The following is an 18,458-nucleotide window of genomic DNA, read 5'->3' on the forward strand; positions in this document are numbered from 1 at the left end:
CATGTAACAGTATTTACATGGTATTAATTGTTCCTAATGCTGCATAGGAGTGTGTAAAGTGAATGACCCACATTGTAATCCCATGATGGACATATTTTTCCTACCCACTATCAGCCAACACTAAGACACTTGAATTTAAACATTCTCTTACATGCTCTCTAAGGTGAGAATTTATGTGGGAGTGGGATTGCTAGACAGAGGTCCATTTTGACTTAGTCACTTACATTTGTTCATTTGAATGAGTACTGTCAGATGGCATAACAGAATGTCTGCCCCAGGCCACACTGCCACCAGCTGTGCACAGGATTCTTCCCCAACATCCCTACCAGTAGTTGGCCTTATCCATTTTTCTATTTTCTTGCCAGTCTAGGTATAAAAGATATCTTGTTGTTATAATTTGCATTTCAGGGGGGTTACTAAGAAATTTGAGTATTAGTTTAAATGCTTGGTATTTATTTTGGTTTTCCTTTTTGTAGAATCCTATTCATGTCCTTTGCCTGTTTTTCCTCTATTGGATTTCTTATTTTTTTATTGTTGCTTTGCAGGAGTTCCTTCTAGTTTCCAAGCACAGACACTTCCTTGTTTAGATGTTTGAAATATCTTCTCCCAGTATATTATACATTTAACTTGTTCATAATGTTCTTCACTAAATAGAAGTCCTTTTTGAAGTACACAAATCCATTAATTTTTTTTTTTTACATTTCAAATGATATTTGGGGCTCTTTTTAAAATGTTCTTTTCCATTCCACAGATATATTCTTCTACATATTCTTCTGTTAGCTTTACTTTTTCACATTTAACTTTTTAAGCTATCTGGGGTTTATCTTTGTATTTCATGAATACGGTATAAAAATCGGTTTTCATTGTTCTCATATATTATGGCTAAAATATAGTTTTTGAGTTTCTTAATAAATGATGCTAAAATATTGATTGGATTTACATAGAATTCATAGATTAATTTGGGGAGAACTGACATCTTTATAATGTTAAATTGCCCCATCCATGAGCCTTGGAATATTCCTCCATTTCTTTTAGGATTTGGTTTGCATACTTCCAGGTAGTCAGAAAGGTCAGATTTCAAAATTGACATGATATTAAAAAGTTGATTGGGTTAATATGATCAAATTTCTTAAAGAATTAACTCATAGAATCAACTATGAATAGTTATGGCAGCTCTTCAAAAACCTAAAATCTATTTTGATAAACACAGCATTGTGGAGCAATAATTTAAGGAAGATAGGATTTGAGAAGGAATTGTTTTTATATTTGAGGATAATGAAATCCTCTGTCAATGCCCTTCAGCCAAAGACCACTAGCGCCACACCTGAAGTAAAAGTTGGCTTAACTACTTCTTGCACTGAGAGAGAACAGCTACACCATGGAGAACTCTGAGGCATCTCATTATATGACCTATTATAGGATTTTGACTTTGGTTGGGTGATTTGGAAGACAGTCTAAGGAAGTGAGGGTTTTATTTTGATTGGATACCAGAATAATTCTATGTCTGGATAAAAAATCATTCATATAGCAAGAGAGGAGGATGTTTGGTAGTTTGTGGGTTATACAGTGACGTTTTCCTTTTTTTGTGTTTACACAAAATTATGAGGTGGTCTTTATTCGTTTTGCTTTATCATGGTCTCAGAGTAACCTTGTCTGAAGCTGGTAATTGTGTATAATTGTGTGTGTACAACAGGAAAACAAGATTTTTGCAGGCATCTAGGGCAATTACTTAATCATAAGAAATATGAGAGATTTTCATTTGGATAAAAAGCAGGAAACCTAGTTTCAGATTGTGACTTTGCCTCAGTTAACCTTGTTGATGATTTTTAATTTCTAAGTTGTTTTCTCACTTTGAAATAGCCATCTCTGCTGCTCATCTGTCCTGTTGGAAACCACTGTAATTTTGCCGTCTAGATTACCACAGTTGCCTTCCAGCCGGTCCCCCTGTTGCTCCTTTAGTTCGCTTGCAGTGAGTACCTTCTCCGCAGAGGAGTCAAGAGTGACATTTTGAAAATGAAAGTCAAATCACAAAATCTCTCATTGAATATTTCCCCCCAAATATCGCAAATAAAATAACCCCCAGGCTTCTTATCGTGGCCCATGAAACCCTATGTGATTGGACCCTTGCCTAACTCTGTGACTTCATCTTGACTTTCCCTCTCATTTTGCAGCCACTCACCTGACTGGTGTTGTTCCAGGAAACATCAAGTTCATTTTTGCCTGAGATCCTTTGCTGTATTTTCCTTATGTGGCATCAGCAGTCCTTGCCAGGCTTGCTCCTTATCCTTTAGTTCTTAGAGATCATACCTATTTTCCTAAATCTGTGATATCCATACCTAAATTATCCTCATCCATACCACGTTACTTTATTTTACATTATTTCTAACACTTATCACTATCTGAAGTTAATTCATTTATTTTATTGTATAGATCCCACCCTCCCTCCACTATCTCCATCCCCCACTTCCAGCATAAGCTCACATGGGTGGGAATTGACTATTTTGAACAGTACTAAGCGTCCAGCTCCTAATGAAGTTCCTGGCACAATAGGTGCTTAACAAATATCTAATAAATTAATAAATATTTAATACATTAATGGATGGATAAATGAACGATCAACCAAATAAGTGAACATGTATTCTAGGTGTAGCGACAGGCATACCTTATTTTCTTGTATTTTACTTTTTTGTGCTTCTCAGATATTGCATATTTTTTTTTAACAAATTGAATGTGGCAACTGCATAAACCAAGCTGGTCAGTGCCGTTTTTCCAACAGCAAGTGCTGACTTCATGTCTCTGTCATATTTTGGCAATTCTCACAATATATTACTTTTTTTATTATTATATCTGTTATGGTAATCTGTGATGTCTGATTTTAACATTGTGACTATGCCCATATAAAATGGTAAACTTAACAGATGTTGTGGATGTTCTGTTTCATTGATCAGCCCTTCCCCAATTTCTCTCCCTTTCCATGGGCAACCCTATTCCTTGAGACAAAAAAAATATTGAAATTAGGCTAATTTTCCAATGGCCTTGAAGTGAAAGGAAGAGTGGCATGTCTCTCACTTTACATCAAAATTTAGAAATGATTAAACTTAGTGAGGAACACATTTCAAATACATGAATGATAAGAAAGTGGAACAGACTTATTGCTGATATGGAGAAAATTGTTTTTTTTTTGTTTTGTTTTTTTTGACAGAGTCTCACTCTGTCGCCAGGCTAGAGTGCAGTGGTGCGATCTCGGCTCACTGCAACCACTGCCTCCCGGGTTCAAGCGATTCCCCTGCCTCGCCTCCCAAGTAGCTGGGACTACAGGCGTGTGCCAACACACCCAGCTAATTTTTTGTATTTTAGTAGAGATGGGGTTTCACCATGTTGGCCAGGATGATCTCGATTTCCTGACCTCGTGATCCACCTGCCTCAGCCTCCCAAAGTGCTGGGATTACAGGCGTTAGCCACTGCGCCCGGCAATGGGAAAGTTTTATTGGCCCGGATAAAAGATCAAACCAGCCATAACATTCCATTAGGCCAAAACCTAACCCAGAACAAGTTCTTTAACTCTCTTCAATTATATGAAGGCTGAGAGAAGTGAGGAAGCTGTGGAAGAAAAGTTTGAAGCTAACAGAGATTGCTTCATTAGGTTGAAGGAAAGAAGCCAGCTCTGTAACATATTAAGTACAAGGTGAAGCAGTAAGTACTGATGGAGAAGCTGCAGTAAATTATGTACAAAATATAGCTAAGATAATTGATTAATGTGGCTACAACAAAACAATGGGTTTTCAGTGTATACAAAACAGATTTCTATTGGAAGAAGATACCATATAAGACTTTCAAAGCTAGAGAGGTGTTAGTGCCTGGCTTCATATTTTCAAAGGACAGGCTGACTGTTATTTTTATGGGCTAATACAACTGGTAACCTTCAGTGGAAGCCATTGGTCAATTAACATTCAAAAAATCCTAGGGCCCTTAAGAATAATGCTAAATCTACTCTGTTTATGCTCTGTAAGTGGAACTGTATTTCCGAGATGACAACACATCTGTTTACAGCATGGCTTACTGAATATATTAAGCTTAATGTTGAGTCCTACTGCTCAGAAAGAAATTGTTTTCAAAAGATTATCATTGCCAGTGCACCTCGTCACCGAAGAACTCTGACAGAAATGCACAAGGAGATTAATGCTGTTTTCATGCATAGTAACACAGTATTTGTTCTGTAGCCCATGGATCGATCAAGGAATTATTTTGACTTTCAAGTCTTCTAATTTAAGAAGTAACTTTTTGTAAGGATGTAGCTTCCGTAGACAGTGATTCCCTGGATTAGTCTGGGTAAAGTAAATGGAAAACTTTTGGAAAGAATTTGCCATTCTAGATGCCATTCAGAACATTTGTGATTCATGGAATGAGGTCAGAATATCAACATTAGCAGGAATTTGGAAGAAGTTGATTCCAATCCTTATGGATACCTTTGAGGGGCTCAAGACTACAGTGGAGGAACGAACTGCAGAGGTCTTGGAGAGAGCAAGAGAACTAGAATTAGAAGTGGGCCTAAAGATGTGACTGAATTGCTGTAATCTCATGATAACGTATTTACAGATGAGGAGTTGCTTCTTATGGATGAGCAAAGAAAGTGGTTTCTTGAGGTGCAGTCTACTCCTGGTGACCATGCTGTGAACATTGCTGAAATGACAACAAAGCACTAGAATGTTATATGATCTTAGTTGATAAAGCAGTTGCAGGGTTTGAAAGGATTGAGACTAATTCTGAAAGAAGTTCTATTATGGATAAAATGCTATCAAATAACATCACCTGTTACAGACAAGTATTTCATGAAAGGAAGAGTTAATTGATATGGCAGACTTTATGTTGTCTTATTTTAAGAAATTGTCACAGCCACTCCAACCTTCAGCAGCCATCACCCTTACCAGTCAGCAGCCATCAGCGTTGAGGCAAGACCCTCCACCAGCACAAAGATTAAGACTCACCAAGGGCTCAGATGATTGTTAGCATTTTTTAGCAACAAAGTATTTTTTAATTAAGGTATACCATTGTTTTTTAGACATCATGCTATTGCAAACTTATTAGACAACATTATTGTGTAAATATAACTTTTATACACACTAGAAAACCAAAAAAAATTATGTGACTGACTTCATTGTGATATTCACTTTATTGTGGTTGTCTGGGCCTAAACCCACAACATCTCCAAGGTTTTCCTTTATATGTCTGTTGCCAACAAGAGACGCACTTATTAGTTTATTATTTATTTGAGATATAAGTATCTAAAGAAATCAATTTATTTCACTGGAAATAATGCCTTAAAATATTCAAAGGTATGTCTTTGCTATTAGTTTTTTTTTAAATCATCTATATTCTAAGACTACTATCAAAATGGGATACCATTATAATGAGGATTTCCTGGTGCTTAAATTAACATTTGAATGCATTTCTCAGAGAGATTCCAATGTAAATATATTCTCATTTAGTAATCACACAATCAGAGCAGAACTTTGGGAGGAATAGGGGTTTAAAAATTGCGTAATTATTGGAAATTTCCATAGAGGGATATCTTATTAATTTGTGGTAGATATAGAATGCCTATGATATCACGTCTATTATGTTTGAAGATAATTATAATTTATTTTACTAGTAGTTTTATTTTACTGGTAGTTTTAGTAGTTTAATTTGACAATATTTTACACTGTTTTGTCTTTTAATTTAAAGGATACAATTTTCTATGGACTCATAATGCCAAGGCCTATGTGAATGTTGGTTTGCAGTGAAAGATGAAATGTGGTGTGAAAATGTTAGGCAGAGGGGAGAAAAAGTTTGGAAACAGCCAGTGTCGGATTAGAGTTTTTGCTGTAACACTTCAGTATTAACTTTACAAATTCTTTAGTGCCTCTGTCTCCTCATCTGGGGAATGGGCACTTATGTATGGAACTGTGTTGAGAGCTTGGTGAGATGATATATGTCAAGTGTGTGGCATGGTACATGGCACTATTAGCTGTCGCATAATTGTGAGTTCAATGCCTTTCCTCTGTTTTCCATCGGAAGCAAAGAAGGTATATGACTTTGCAAACATGAAGGATTAGTGTTCTCTGTAGATAACATAAGGGCATAAAGTGTATTGTATTTAATGTTATTTTTGTAAGAAATGCTTAACTATTGTAAATTGTAAAGAGTATCAAACACAATAATATTAATGATAATAGCAATATTTATTGAGTGTTTACCATGTTTCATGCACTGTTTGTTTTTTTGTTTTGTTTTGTTTTATTTTTTTGAGAGAGGGCCTCACTCTGTCGCCCAGGCTTGAGTGCGGTGGCGTGATCATGGCTCACTGTAGCCTCGACTCTATGGGCTCAACTCTGTGGGCTCAAGCGATCATGACATCTAACACGCCAAGCTAATTTTTGTATTTTTTTGTTGAGACGAGGTTTCACCATGTTGCCCAGGCTGGTCTCAAACTCCTCTTGAGCTCAAACAGTCCGCTCGCCTCATCAGCCTCCCAAAGTGCTAGTACAGGTGCAAGCCATCGTGCCCAGCCTCAGACACTGTCTTAAACAGCTTGTTTATATTAACACACTTCATCATGAAACAGATGAGACACTATTTTCCCACTTTACAGATAAAGTAAACTGAAGCACAGGAGTTTTAAATTTCTTAGAGGCACACAGGCAAATCTGAGATTGAAAGATTCTGTGCTCTTTTTTTGCATTAAAATTGATAACTCAAAACCCTTTCATTTTTCAGGTACAGTCAGTAGTCACCCAACTAAATATATCTCAACACACATGACCCTTCTTCTCATGCTCATCATTTGCTGGGGGACTCTGCTTTCAGGACTCAATACCCCAGCTCCTTGTGGGAAGTAAGAAGGCAAGAAAAGAAGCCAAGGTTGAGGGCAAGGTTCATTGGAGAGCCGTACTATGGGGGCAATTATTGGTGCTGTGCCTTTTGTTATTTTTAATATTGAAAAATTACTATTATTTGGGGAGAACAAAGGGTACACAGAAAATATATTTAATTTTCAACATGATTAAGTTTAGAAATAGTGATTTTCAGGGAAGTGAGCTCATAAGCAGAAAGAGTATAAAAGAACATTATATCTATAATGTTTTATTGATGTATTCTGATGCCTGGCAAGCTTCTTTACAGCTTTGATCTTGTTTAGTTTTTTTGCTTTTCATCTCCAGATCTTCTATGCCATTTATCAGTTTTTTCATACTTGAATGAAATATTTGTTTATTTTAAGATCATTTCTTGCAGTTTCTGGCCCAGTAAGTATACAATAATTTCAGACCATGAAGACCCCTACTGAAATCTGGAAGAGCATGAAGCCTTTGTAGGTGATCTTAAGATAACATTGTTCTTGGCCTTATGATGAACTGTATATGTATATCTGCTTTGAGACATAATAATTACTTTAATTTTTTAAGGCTTTGATTATATTTAATCTCCTGGCTTGATGAAATGTTAGAGTATAACGGAAATACATTTTCCTTCTTAAAAATGTTTTATGATGGTTTTCTCTCCCTGTGGTACTTCCTGATGGCCTGATATTATGTCATATATAATTGGATTGATGCTCAGTCTGAAAATTTCTTTTTCTTCTTGGCAGCATGGGGTAACCTTGGAAATGTTCTGAAGAGTCAGAGCAAAATTTCTGAAGCTGAAAGCGCCTATAGAAATGCTTTGTACTACCGCAGCAACATGGCTGACATGCTTTATAATTTGTGAGTATGCTTTGCTTCTCTGGTTTGGTTCGTCTTTGAAACCTGCAGTGAGAGGGACTATTGATTTAACTGCTGGAAATGGAGATGATAGCTATTGTCCTGAAATAGTCTTTTGGTTAATCATGCCTCTGAGACTATTAGGTGGATGGTGTTTGTGATTTCTTTGTTTCGGGCCACATCATCAATATTCATGTGTACTTATATGTTATGCCTGAATTTTTTGGAAGTAGTATGCCATGTAACATAAATATTGGCTTAAATATTTTTTAGTTCTTAAAATGTTTGTTCCATTAATACTTAGATGAGTTCATAAAATAAGCCTGTTATGTATGAGAGTTATGCAAATCATGTGTTGATTATTAGCATTATTATTTTTTTGAGACAGTATCTCACTCTGCGGCCTAGGCTAGAGTGCAGAGACGCTGTCATAGCTTGCTGCAGCCTCAAACTCCTGAGCTCAAGCAATCCTTCTGCCTCAGCCTCCCAAATAGCTAAGACTGCAGGTGCCTGTCACCATGCCTGGCTAATTTTTAAATTTTTTTGTGGAGATGGGGACTCACTATATTGCCCAGACTGGTGCCTAACTCCTGGCCTGAAGCAATTCTCTTGCCTCACACTGCAAAGTGCTGGGATTATAGGTGTGAACCACTGTGCCCAGCCTTGATTATTAATGATAGATTTTGTCTTCCATTAAAAAAAAAATTGCTGTATCAAAGTATATATAGAATATGTGCTATACCAGAAAAGTGAGCGAGTAAGGTTATGGTTCTTTTTTGTTTTCCTTTTCATAGGCACTGATGATTATCAGTGAGGTTGGGATAGTTTAGAATGTTCTTGTATGTTGGGTTAGAAAAATCCCTAGGGGAAAAACTGGTTTTGTTCTTTGAGTGGACAGTCCTAGCTGGTACAACGAGATGTGAGTAGATAAATGCAAACCAAACTCAAATCTCTTCTTTGTCTCTTATATTTATGAGAATATTTTGTTTATAAGTAACAGAAATCCGGTTTAAGCTTGCTTGAACACACCAGAGAATGTATAAACTCCCCTAACTGGAAATTCCTGGGTTGACTAGATGCAGGCCTAGTTAGATCTAGTGCCTGATTGTGTTTCAGGAATGTTTCTCCATTTTGTGGCGCTGGTTTCTTCTGGGTTTGCTCCATTTTCTGTGGTACTCTATAACAATGGGAAAGATGATTCCTGTGTCTTTATAAACATAGATAGCATCCTTACTCTTCTCAATTTCAGAAGGAAAGAGAACTGTTTTGTCTCAGTGTCTGTATTAATCCCGGAAAAAGTTGTTGGACTGACCCTCCTGCAGTCCCGTTCCGTCTCTTGGTTGAAACACTGAGTGATGTGGGAGGGGCAACGAGTCACTTCCATTGACAGCACCTCCAGAGTTGGAATGGAATGGAGGCAAAACAGTTCTCTATAGGAAGATGACTGATCCTAGGTAAAATAAGGTGCTTGCGGCTTGTGTTTAATGAATGCTGTGTGATACTGACAGTATCAAACTAATCTGTAAACTTTTAAAATGTGTATTTATGTTCTGGTTAGCTGAATCTTTTGTATTGGCTAAGTCTAAAGGCACAGATACTTAAAAAAATAACTAAAAATAAACAGAAAAAAATCTAGGTATTTAAGGGAAAGCAGACAGGATGAGCTTAGTTTAATTTTTTGTTCATACGTTGACTTCATGTTTAACCTCGTAGGCTTTAACACTGGGATCTCAATCTAGCGGCCTGTGGTCTGAATTAGGTCAGCAGATTTGTTTTGTGTCGGCTTTCACAGTGTGTAATTTTTTTCTTTGTCACCTGGAATTCTTTCACATGAAGCACACCTGCTCCAGCACACTGTTCCTTCTACTTACTCCTCTTCTGTGTCCTGCTTCACCATGTATCTTACCATCATCTTTGCTGAACTAATTTGAATTTGTATCTTTTTCTTTTCTTGAGTGAAAATACATATCTAGGTACTCCTACAAAGGCTCAAGTCCTCTTCATCTAAATAGTGTTATATTACTATATGTTTTATTATTTTTATTTTATGAAAAAGAATCTTATGAGTTTAATGTATTCACACATATGTTCTTTACACTTTTTGCATCTGAAAGTGATGTCAAAGGGGGCCTCTTGCCTTGCAGTATGGGATGTTACTTTTCTGGTTCCAATCCTTCATACATTTTTGGAAGAAAAGGAAACTGAACAATGAACACCTCTTCATTGAAATGTTTCTCTCTGTCTTATCCAATAGTCCCTGGTTAAAACGTTGCCCACCTCTTTGTGATACCTGTTGGACAAGGATTCAGAGTGTTTATCCAGGCTTATTCTTTACTGAGAAGAGAAATGTATTCAATTAGAAAATTTCACTTGACATGTAATTTTAAAATTACATCTTAGGACTGTCTGTCTGTGGATGCATATATAAGTCATGACAGCATATGAATTGACCTTCCCAAATCCTAGCGAAAAATCTGTACTGGAAAAGTGGTTATTGACAAGATCAGTTTTTCCCCGTAATTGTTGGAAATAGGTTATGTCATAAGTGCCCAATATAGTTCCACGATATTTTTTACTAATATGATGGGTCTTTAAACCACACTTATCTGTCACCCTAAACGGAGAAGCTTAAATTCCACAAGAAATATTGGCAATGATTGGAAAGTATTGGCTTTGACAGAATTCTGATATCAATAATTCTATTTTAAAATAGGTAAATTTTTCAGTCATTTTAAATCAAATATTTTAAAAATACACCAAGATAGATACTTTGCAATATATAATATTATAAATATGTTTGGTATCATATTTATAGGAACAAACATTTTTTCTACTTATTTGCATAGGTAGAAAAAAGAAAAGTTTTCTCATAGAAAGTTCAGAGACTGTTAAATAGTAAATTTTAGTTTTGAGATGTACCTAATTTTCTCTGGTGTACAGAAGTTAGTCCTTGTTCTATCTTAACTCCTAAAAGAGAAGGAAATTGCTTTGCTCAGTCTTTCTAGGACACATAACGTGATAATACCCCCTTGAGATAATAGCATGCATTAATCACTTGTCCTATCATCAGTTACAGTTATGTCTCTTAAAGATGTTTATGACAGAGGCCTAGAACAAACCTAGTTGTATTAATTGGCGTGGAATACCTACATTTGTTCATGCATTTTAGAAGCTTTAGGGAATCGTAAGCTTCCGTTAGGCCCTCAACATAACTTCTACATCTAAGTAGCACATAGGAATATTGTTATAGGTAAAGACAGAGGAAAAATAGAAATGATCTTGGAAAATATAAAGTAAGCAATAGTATGAGTGATGTAGATTTATATCTGAAATTTAAGGAACATTACCTTATAAGATCATAAATATTTGAGGACAGCTTTTTTCAGGAATGAAATCAAATTATATCCAAGAGGTATACACAAAGAGTTATATTCCATGTTTGTAAAATGATGGGATAATTTTAATTTTTTTTCTTTAGTAGCAGTAGCTTCAATTACCTCTGTGTGCTAAATGTTCTTCTTAGTTCTTTACATATGTTATCATAGCTTTTCTTCAAAGGAAATCTATAACACAAGGAAGCTGAGACTCAGAGGTAATGTGTCTAAGGTCACACAGAAAGTAAATAGAGGAGCCAATATATGAACCTAAGACATTCTGATTGTGTATCTGTGCAACACTTGTATTTCTTTTTTAATTTTTAAAATTATACTTTAAGTTCTGGGATACATGTGCAAAACGTGCAGGTTTGTTACATAGGTATACACATGCCATGATGGTTTGCTGCACCCATCAACCCGTCATCTACATTAGTTATTTCTCCTAATGCTATCCCTCCCCTAGCCCCCCACCCCTTGACAGGCCCCGGTGTGTGATATTCCCCTCCCTGCGTCCATGTGTTCTCGTAGTTCAACTCCCACTTATGAGTGAGAACATGCGGTGTTTGGTTTTCCGTTCCTGTGTTGGTTTGCTATAATTATGGTTTCCAGCATCATCCATGTACCTGCAAAGGACATGAACTCATCCTTTTTTATGGCTGTGTAGTATTCTGTAGTGTATATGTGCCACATTTTCTTTATCCAGTCTATCATTGATGGGCATTTGGGATTGTTCCAAGTCTTTGCTATTGTGAACACTGCTGCAGTAAACGTATTTGTGCATGTGTCTTTATAGTAGAATGATTTATAATCCTTTGGGTATATGCCTAGATTGCTGGGTCAAATGGTATTTCTGGTTCTAGATCCTTGAGGAATCGCCACACTGTCTTCCACAGTGTTTCAACTAATTTAGACTCCACCAGCAGTGTAAAAGTGTTGCTATGTCTCCATATCCTTTCCAGCATCTGTTGTTTCCTGACTTTTTAATGATCGTCATTTTAACTGGCATGAGATGGTATCTCATTGTGGTATTTCTTTAGGCAGAAATAAACCAAAGTTTTGGGAAAAAAGCCTCAATATATATGTTTCAAATTTAGAAAAAAATAACCTTTATATGTAGAAATAAAATATTTAGAATTAAATCTATTAGAGAATATAAGGTTTTAGTAACTGTTAGTGAGTTTACTGAACTCATGGTATAGAATTTTGGTAAAAAAAATATCATTAGGTTTGCATACCTGTGCTAAGAGCTGCCTTCAAGAAGAAAGTGCTACATAAGGCATTTTTAATTCTAAATCTATTAATTATAATATCATTTGATATCATTTGAATCCATGCTTACAGACAGTAGTTATATAATATGAAATTTAAACAGCACTTAATTCTATTCTTAATAACAATAGATATCATGCATTTATTGTACAGCCTTGTATTTAGCCTTTTATTCATGTTGTCAAATTTACTAAAATCTGATATTTCATTCAAGAAATTATTAAGACCAGGTTTAACAGATTTGCATTATGATGTTGATTTGTCTTTTCATGTATAATACATTTTCAGAGACAAAGCAGATGAATCGTGGTTCAGTGATTTACACAGTCAGATTTTATAAGTATAGAGTTCACTTTCAACCTCTTCGCTACACCACTCACTGCAATGTGAAATGTAATTGATTTTTAGACTAAGAAATAGTCAATGTCCTTTCGTTGTTGTTATGGATTTGTTTCGATCTGTTCCAAATGATATTTAAAAAGGTAATTCAATAGAACATTAAATATTGTGTTAGGAATTAGATTTCAAAATGCAGATGAATTTAACATGCTATAATCAATTCTTGATTATCTTACCTAATGGAAGAATTATGTCTGTTGATGATAGAGATTTTGCTACTATAAGTTAATTGTCATTTTGTTCTGTGTTGTAAGAATCTTAGTAAATATCCAATCTGAGAAGCTAAGAAATGAGCAAGAAAATAAACTAAAAATTTAAGAGTAGAGAAAATATAAATAAATCAGAATGCAGAGAAACAATAGGAAGTAATGCATAATCTAAGATCTTGTTCTCTGGAAGATCAGCAGCTTTGGGTAAGGGTAACGTAGGGCAAAATAAAAAATGTCAAATATACAATTTTAAGAATGAGAAAAGTTATAACTGGATATATGCTTAAAATAATAAAACACTAATAATATATATGAAAATCATACGAATATATATATACTTCTTCTTGGAAAATATTAATGGTCAATATTGGCCCAAGAAAAGATGGGCAATCTCAATCAAAAACCTTGGAAAACTTTGGAAACAATATTAAGGAATTATCTCGACAAGGAACTAAGTCAGGCGTTTCACAAGTGAGTTCTGTCAAATCTTCGATGAAGTGATATTTCATGCAATAATTAGACTTCTTATGTATTTTTTATGAAGCTAGATAAAACTGATTGCAATGTATCTGACTAAATTTAACACACACACACACACAAGGACAACAACAGCAACAAAACAGAACAAAAAGCAAATAAACAAGAACCATACAACCCACAAAAGGCCAGTTACACAACAAATATAAATGTATATACATGTCTTAAAATTAATATAATGGATGTAGCACATATTAAAGATTTAAATACCATTATCAGATAGGCTTTAGTCTAAGATTTGTGGTGGGATATTTAATATTACAATTAAATTACTATACTCTTTCAATTTAAGAAGTCAGAGGATGAAAAAAATATCATCTCTAGAAATGCCAAGAAGGCATTTGACCAGCAGCTGCCTTGGAAAGCAAACTTATAAATAAACTAGGAATAAATAAATAATTCTATATCATAATAAATATCTGTCAAAAGTTAGTAGTAATTACTACATTTAATGTTGAAGCATAGTGGTCATTTCCATTAATATTCAGCTTCTTGGGGTAGTGACATTTTCTTATTCATTATTGTATCCCCCATCCCTAGAGAATTTCCAATTGCACTGATTTTTTAAATAAGTTATGAAATCCATATCAGAGTAGAAAATATCCTATTTTTCAATAAGTGATAAGACTAGTAATGAGTATTAGGATAACCACATTCTTTGAACTATGTAAGTATATTTTGATCATTATCACTGTATCTGGCTTATTATAAAGAGCTTTCTTGAATTGGACATTTGTTGTTTCATTTTCTTGCAGTTTCAGAAACAAACACATTTATATTAGGGTTGACTCCTGTATTTGTTGTTTCCTAGGACTGCTATAATAAAAATACTACAAGGTACATAGCTTAAGATAGAAATTTATCATTTCACAGATCTGAAAACTAGAAATTTGAAGTCAAGGTGTTGGCAGGGCCATGCTCCCTCTGAAACCTGTAAAAGAATCCTTCCTTGCCTTTTTTTTGTGGTTTCTTGGCAATCTTTAGCATTTCTTGGCTTGCAGCTGCATAATTCCAATCTCTGACTTCGTTGTCACATGATGTTGTCCTGTGTATTTCTATCTTCACATGGCCATCTTCTTAAAAGGACATCAGTCATATGGGATTGGGGCCTACCCATAATAATGAATTACATCTGTAATGATCCTGTTTCCAAATAAGGTCACATTCTGAAATAGTGGAGGTTAGGACTTCAACATATCTTTTGAGGGGGTGAGGGGGACATAATTCAACCCATCATATTTCCTTACCTCCCTGTTAGTAGCTTCAGTGTAAAAGAGATAGGGCCCAGCCAGTAATTTTTAATGGGGAGAGTGAAAGAGTGGGACAGGTAAGACTCCTTTAAAAAGCTAACATTTTGAACAAATGTCAATGGTGTGTGTGTGTGTGTGTGTGTGTGTGTGTGTATGTGTGTGTGTGTGTATATATATATATATATATACATATATATATAAAATGATGCCAAGAAATCTCTTAGGAAGAGGTAGTTTAGGTTGAGACAGCAATGAAAGAAAGATGTGGTGAAGAATTGACACCATAGATTCAAACCTTTTTTTTTTTTTTTTGAGACAGCCTTACGCTGTCGCCCAGGGTGGAGTGCAGTGGCGTAATCTCAGCTCACTGCAACCTCCACCTCCCAGGTTCAAGCGATTTTCCTGCCTCAGCCTCCTGAGTAGCTGGGATACAGATACCCACCACCACACCCGGCTAATTTTTGTATTTTTAGTAGAGACGGGGTTTCTCCATGTTGGCCAGGCTGGTCTCGAACTCCTGACTTGAGGTGATCCACCCACCTCAGCCTCCCAAAGTACTGGGATTACAGACATGAGTCACTGTGCCCGACCTTTTTAGATTCAATCCTAATAAGGGTATGAGAGATGTTCTTGAAAATTCAGGGCCAAGTTTTGAGAATATTTGAGAGGTTACAATGATCAGAGATTGCAGAATACAATTGGTGAGACTACTTGACGTAGAGTTTAAAAACAGTTTGGCCTGTGAGAAGTGAGGACTGGTGGAAATGTGAGGAAAAGTAATACTTCAGGACAGGGTTTCCTACCAAGCTCCATAGTAGGGATATGTGTTGGGGATAGAGGGAGGTGTTTAGTTGATGCCAGGTAAGCCGATTGGTCTCCTAAAATAGATAATTTCAGAGAGATTATCAAGCAGGAGTGCCCAGAAGTGTTGGGCATGTCTGACAGAGCGAATGAGACTGAGAGATTTTGCTATAATGCTGTTGGCTTGAGGTCACCAGTGCTCTTGGTGTACAACTCAGCCGGCCCTTTACTAATTCCTGGAATGAAGTGGGGCAGCTTGCAGGTACCTGTGTTTTCATGTGGCAAGAGCAAGGCCTAATGCCTAGTATATAACGTTCATTTTGTCTTAATTGGTAAATATCAATTAATACACAAATATACTCTTGTGAAACATTCAAATAATAATACTGAAGAATATGGAGTAAAACATAGAAGTCCCTATTATTGCATTCCTCATGTCCTTTTCCTCCTCTAGTATAGATCTTACTACGTTTTTGGTAAGCATTTATACATGTGGTTATGTATACACTTTAAAGTTTTTTCCCCTGCATATATGAATCATTATTAATTTTTGACTTTTTTATATGTGTGCAGATACGTCAGAATTCGTATAATCATCTTCATTTTAAGTTGTTTATATTGGAGGTGTTAAGATCAACAACATTAATGAATGCTCAGTGGGATGATTTCAAAACTATATTGCTTCATTTTCCATTTTTCTAATTACAAGTGCAGTTAAGTAATTTTTCTTATGTTAATTGTCTCTTTGTAATTTTCCTGGGGATTTACTGTTTATATTTCTTGCCTAATTTTCTATTGTGTAGGCTTTTTTCTTTTTCTTACTGAGTCGTAGGGTTGAAAACTTATGTGTAAGCACACAAACCTATTTTGCATATATTTTCAACTAATTTTTAACATATCACTTTTACTTATAGCATTTAGTGTAACTTTAATTTCTATATAGAAAAAAATCCCTAAGTTCTCTAATTTAAGCCCTCTGTATTTTGTGTCTCTCTGAAAATGACCATTTGCAGCCTAATATGCTTTTAAATTTGATATTTTTGGGGTTTTAAAGTTATTTTTGCTTTTTTGTTTGGATCATCAGTCTACTCTGGATTCATTATTTTTTGTATTAAGGTATAATTTTTTCCAATGAAAACTAAAATTCCCATTATAATTTATTGGATACTTACCTATCATCTAGAATAAATTTACCTAAAGTGGATAAGTTTACCTATCCAATTATTGGATAGCTACCTATCACTTAGAATAAATCCCTATATAAACACAGTTCATTGCTATGGACTCTATTCTGTTCTGTTGGTAACCCCTGTCAAGATCGAGTTGTTTCACCTACAATGATTTGTAGGAAATTTATATTTTAAAAGGCAAACCTCTCATCCTTGTTATTTGTTTCCCACACTTCTTGATTATTCCTGTGTGTTTTATCTTCAATGTGAACTTGACCCATAGACTTCTTAAGTTAACTGGAAGTCCAGTTAGGGTTTTCATTGGTTTTGCAGTGATTGTATATTAAAGTAAGTAGAGCTGACATTGTTATACTCTTGAATTTTCTCTTCCAGATATATGTATTTCTTTTTCTTTCTTTACTTTTTTTTTTTTTTTTGAGACGGAGTTTCGCTCTTGTTGCCCAGGCTGGAGTGCAGTGGTGCGATCTCGGCTCACAGCAACCTCCACCTCCCGGGTTCAAGCCATTCTGCCTCAGCCTCCGGAGTAGCTGGGATTATGGGCATGCGCCACCAAGCCTGGCTAATTTTGTATTTTTAGTAGAGATGGGGTTTCTCCATGTTAGTCAGGCTGGTCTCGAACTCCGGACCTCAGGTGATCTGCCCACCTTGGCCTCCCAAAGTGCTGGGATTACAGGCGTGAACCACCGCGCCTGGCCAGATACATGTATTTCTACATTTCTTTCAATTTTCAAGACTTATTAAAATTTTGTATTTGGTTCTCAAAGGTCTCACATATTTGAGTTTAATTTATTCTTAGTTTTTTAGAAATTATTTTTAATAATGAGAATTAGATTTTTTTCTCTTTTTTTCTATTTTAAATTGGTCATTCCTGGTTATTTACATTTTTTCCTAGATATGCGTAATTTCAATTTTTTGCTGTTGTTTCTGTATCATAAATCTTACTTTCATTAGAAGGTTCTTTCTTGGAGTTTTCCCAAATATGTTTTGTTTTTTTTTTTTCCCTCTGGTGGGGCCTCTGCACATACTATTTGTGCTGCCTGCAACATTCTCTCTCTTTCCTTCCCCTTCTGACCTCTTTCCACCACTTCTGACATCTTTCTATCGTACCCCCCACCTTTTTTGCATAATACCTATACATCCTTTTTTTTTCTCAGCTTAAGCAACACTTTCTGGGGAGGTTTCTGGATACCTCTCCCACTTTCAGATGTGAAAGCCTCCTAGATCTCACAAAGCCACTAATACTTGGCTCTTTTTAATCTGGATTATGTTAACATTTGTGATAGTATGTGCCTCTTTATATAAAGGAACATAGTATCACAAATGTTAACATGACCCAGATTATAAAGAGCCAAGTATTTATGGTATTTGTGATACCATGTCCTATAGCATATAAAGGAACAAGGTATCACAAAATACCATAACAGAGAATACATAAATACGATATAAAGGGAACATGATATCATATATATAAAGGGGAACATGGTGTCACAAATGTTAATATCCAGATTAAAAAGAGCCAAGTGTTAGTTGCATTGTGATATTTAGGAGGGAGAGCTATCTTTCTTACATTTTTTTTAACAGATGGGATCTCACTGTGTTGCCAGGCTAGATTTGAACTGCTGGGCTCAAGTGATCTTCCTGCCTCAGCCTCCCAAGTAGCTGGGACTATAGGCACATGACACCACACCTG

At 35.6% G+C, this 18,458-nt stretch overlaps 1 protein-coding gene across 4 annotated transcripts in view; it reads left to right on the forward strand.

Annotated features, from left to right (window-relative positions):
* The window catches only part of TMTC2 (transmembrane O-mannosyltransferase targeting cadherins 2), a 446,884-nt gene that overhangs the window by 235,076 nt on the left and 193,350 nt on the right, over positions 1 to 18,458 (forward strand). For all 4 annotated transcript variants that reach the window (XM_003811646.5, XM_034936298.3, XM_055095955.2 and 1 more), the window contains one exon: positions 7,625 to 7,739. In XM_003811646.5, the coding sequence (XP_003811694.3) occupies positions 7,625 to 7,739 (115 nt within the window). The remainder of the gene's footprint in view (positions 1 to 7,624; positions 7,740 to 18,458) is intronic.

Source organism: Pan paniscus, chromosome 10, assembly GCF_029289425.2.
Source record: "Pan paniscus chromosome 10, NHGRI_mPanPan1-v2.0_pri, whole genome shotgun sequence".
Taxonomy (NCBI): Eukaryota; Metazoa; Chordata; class Mammalia; order Primates; family Hominidae; genus Pan; species Pan paniscus.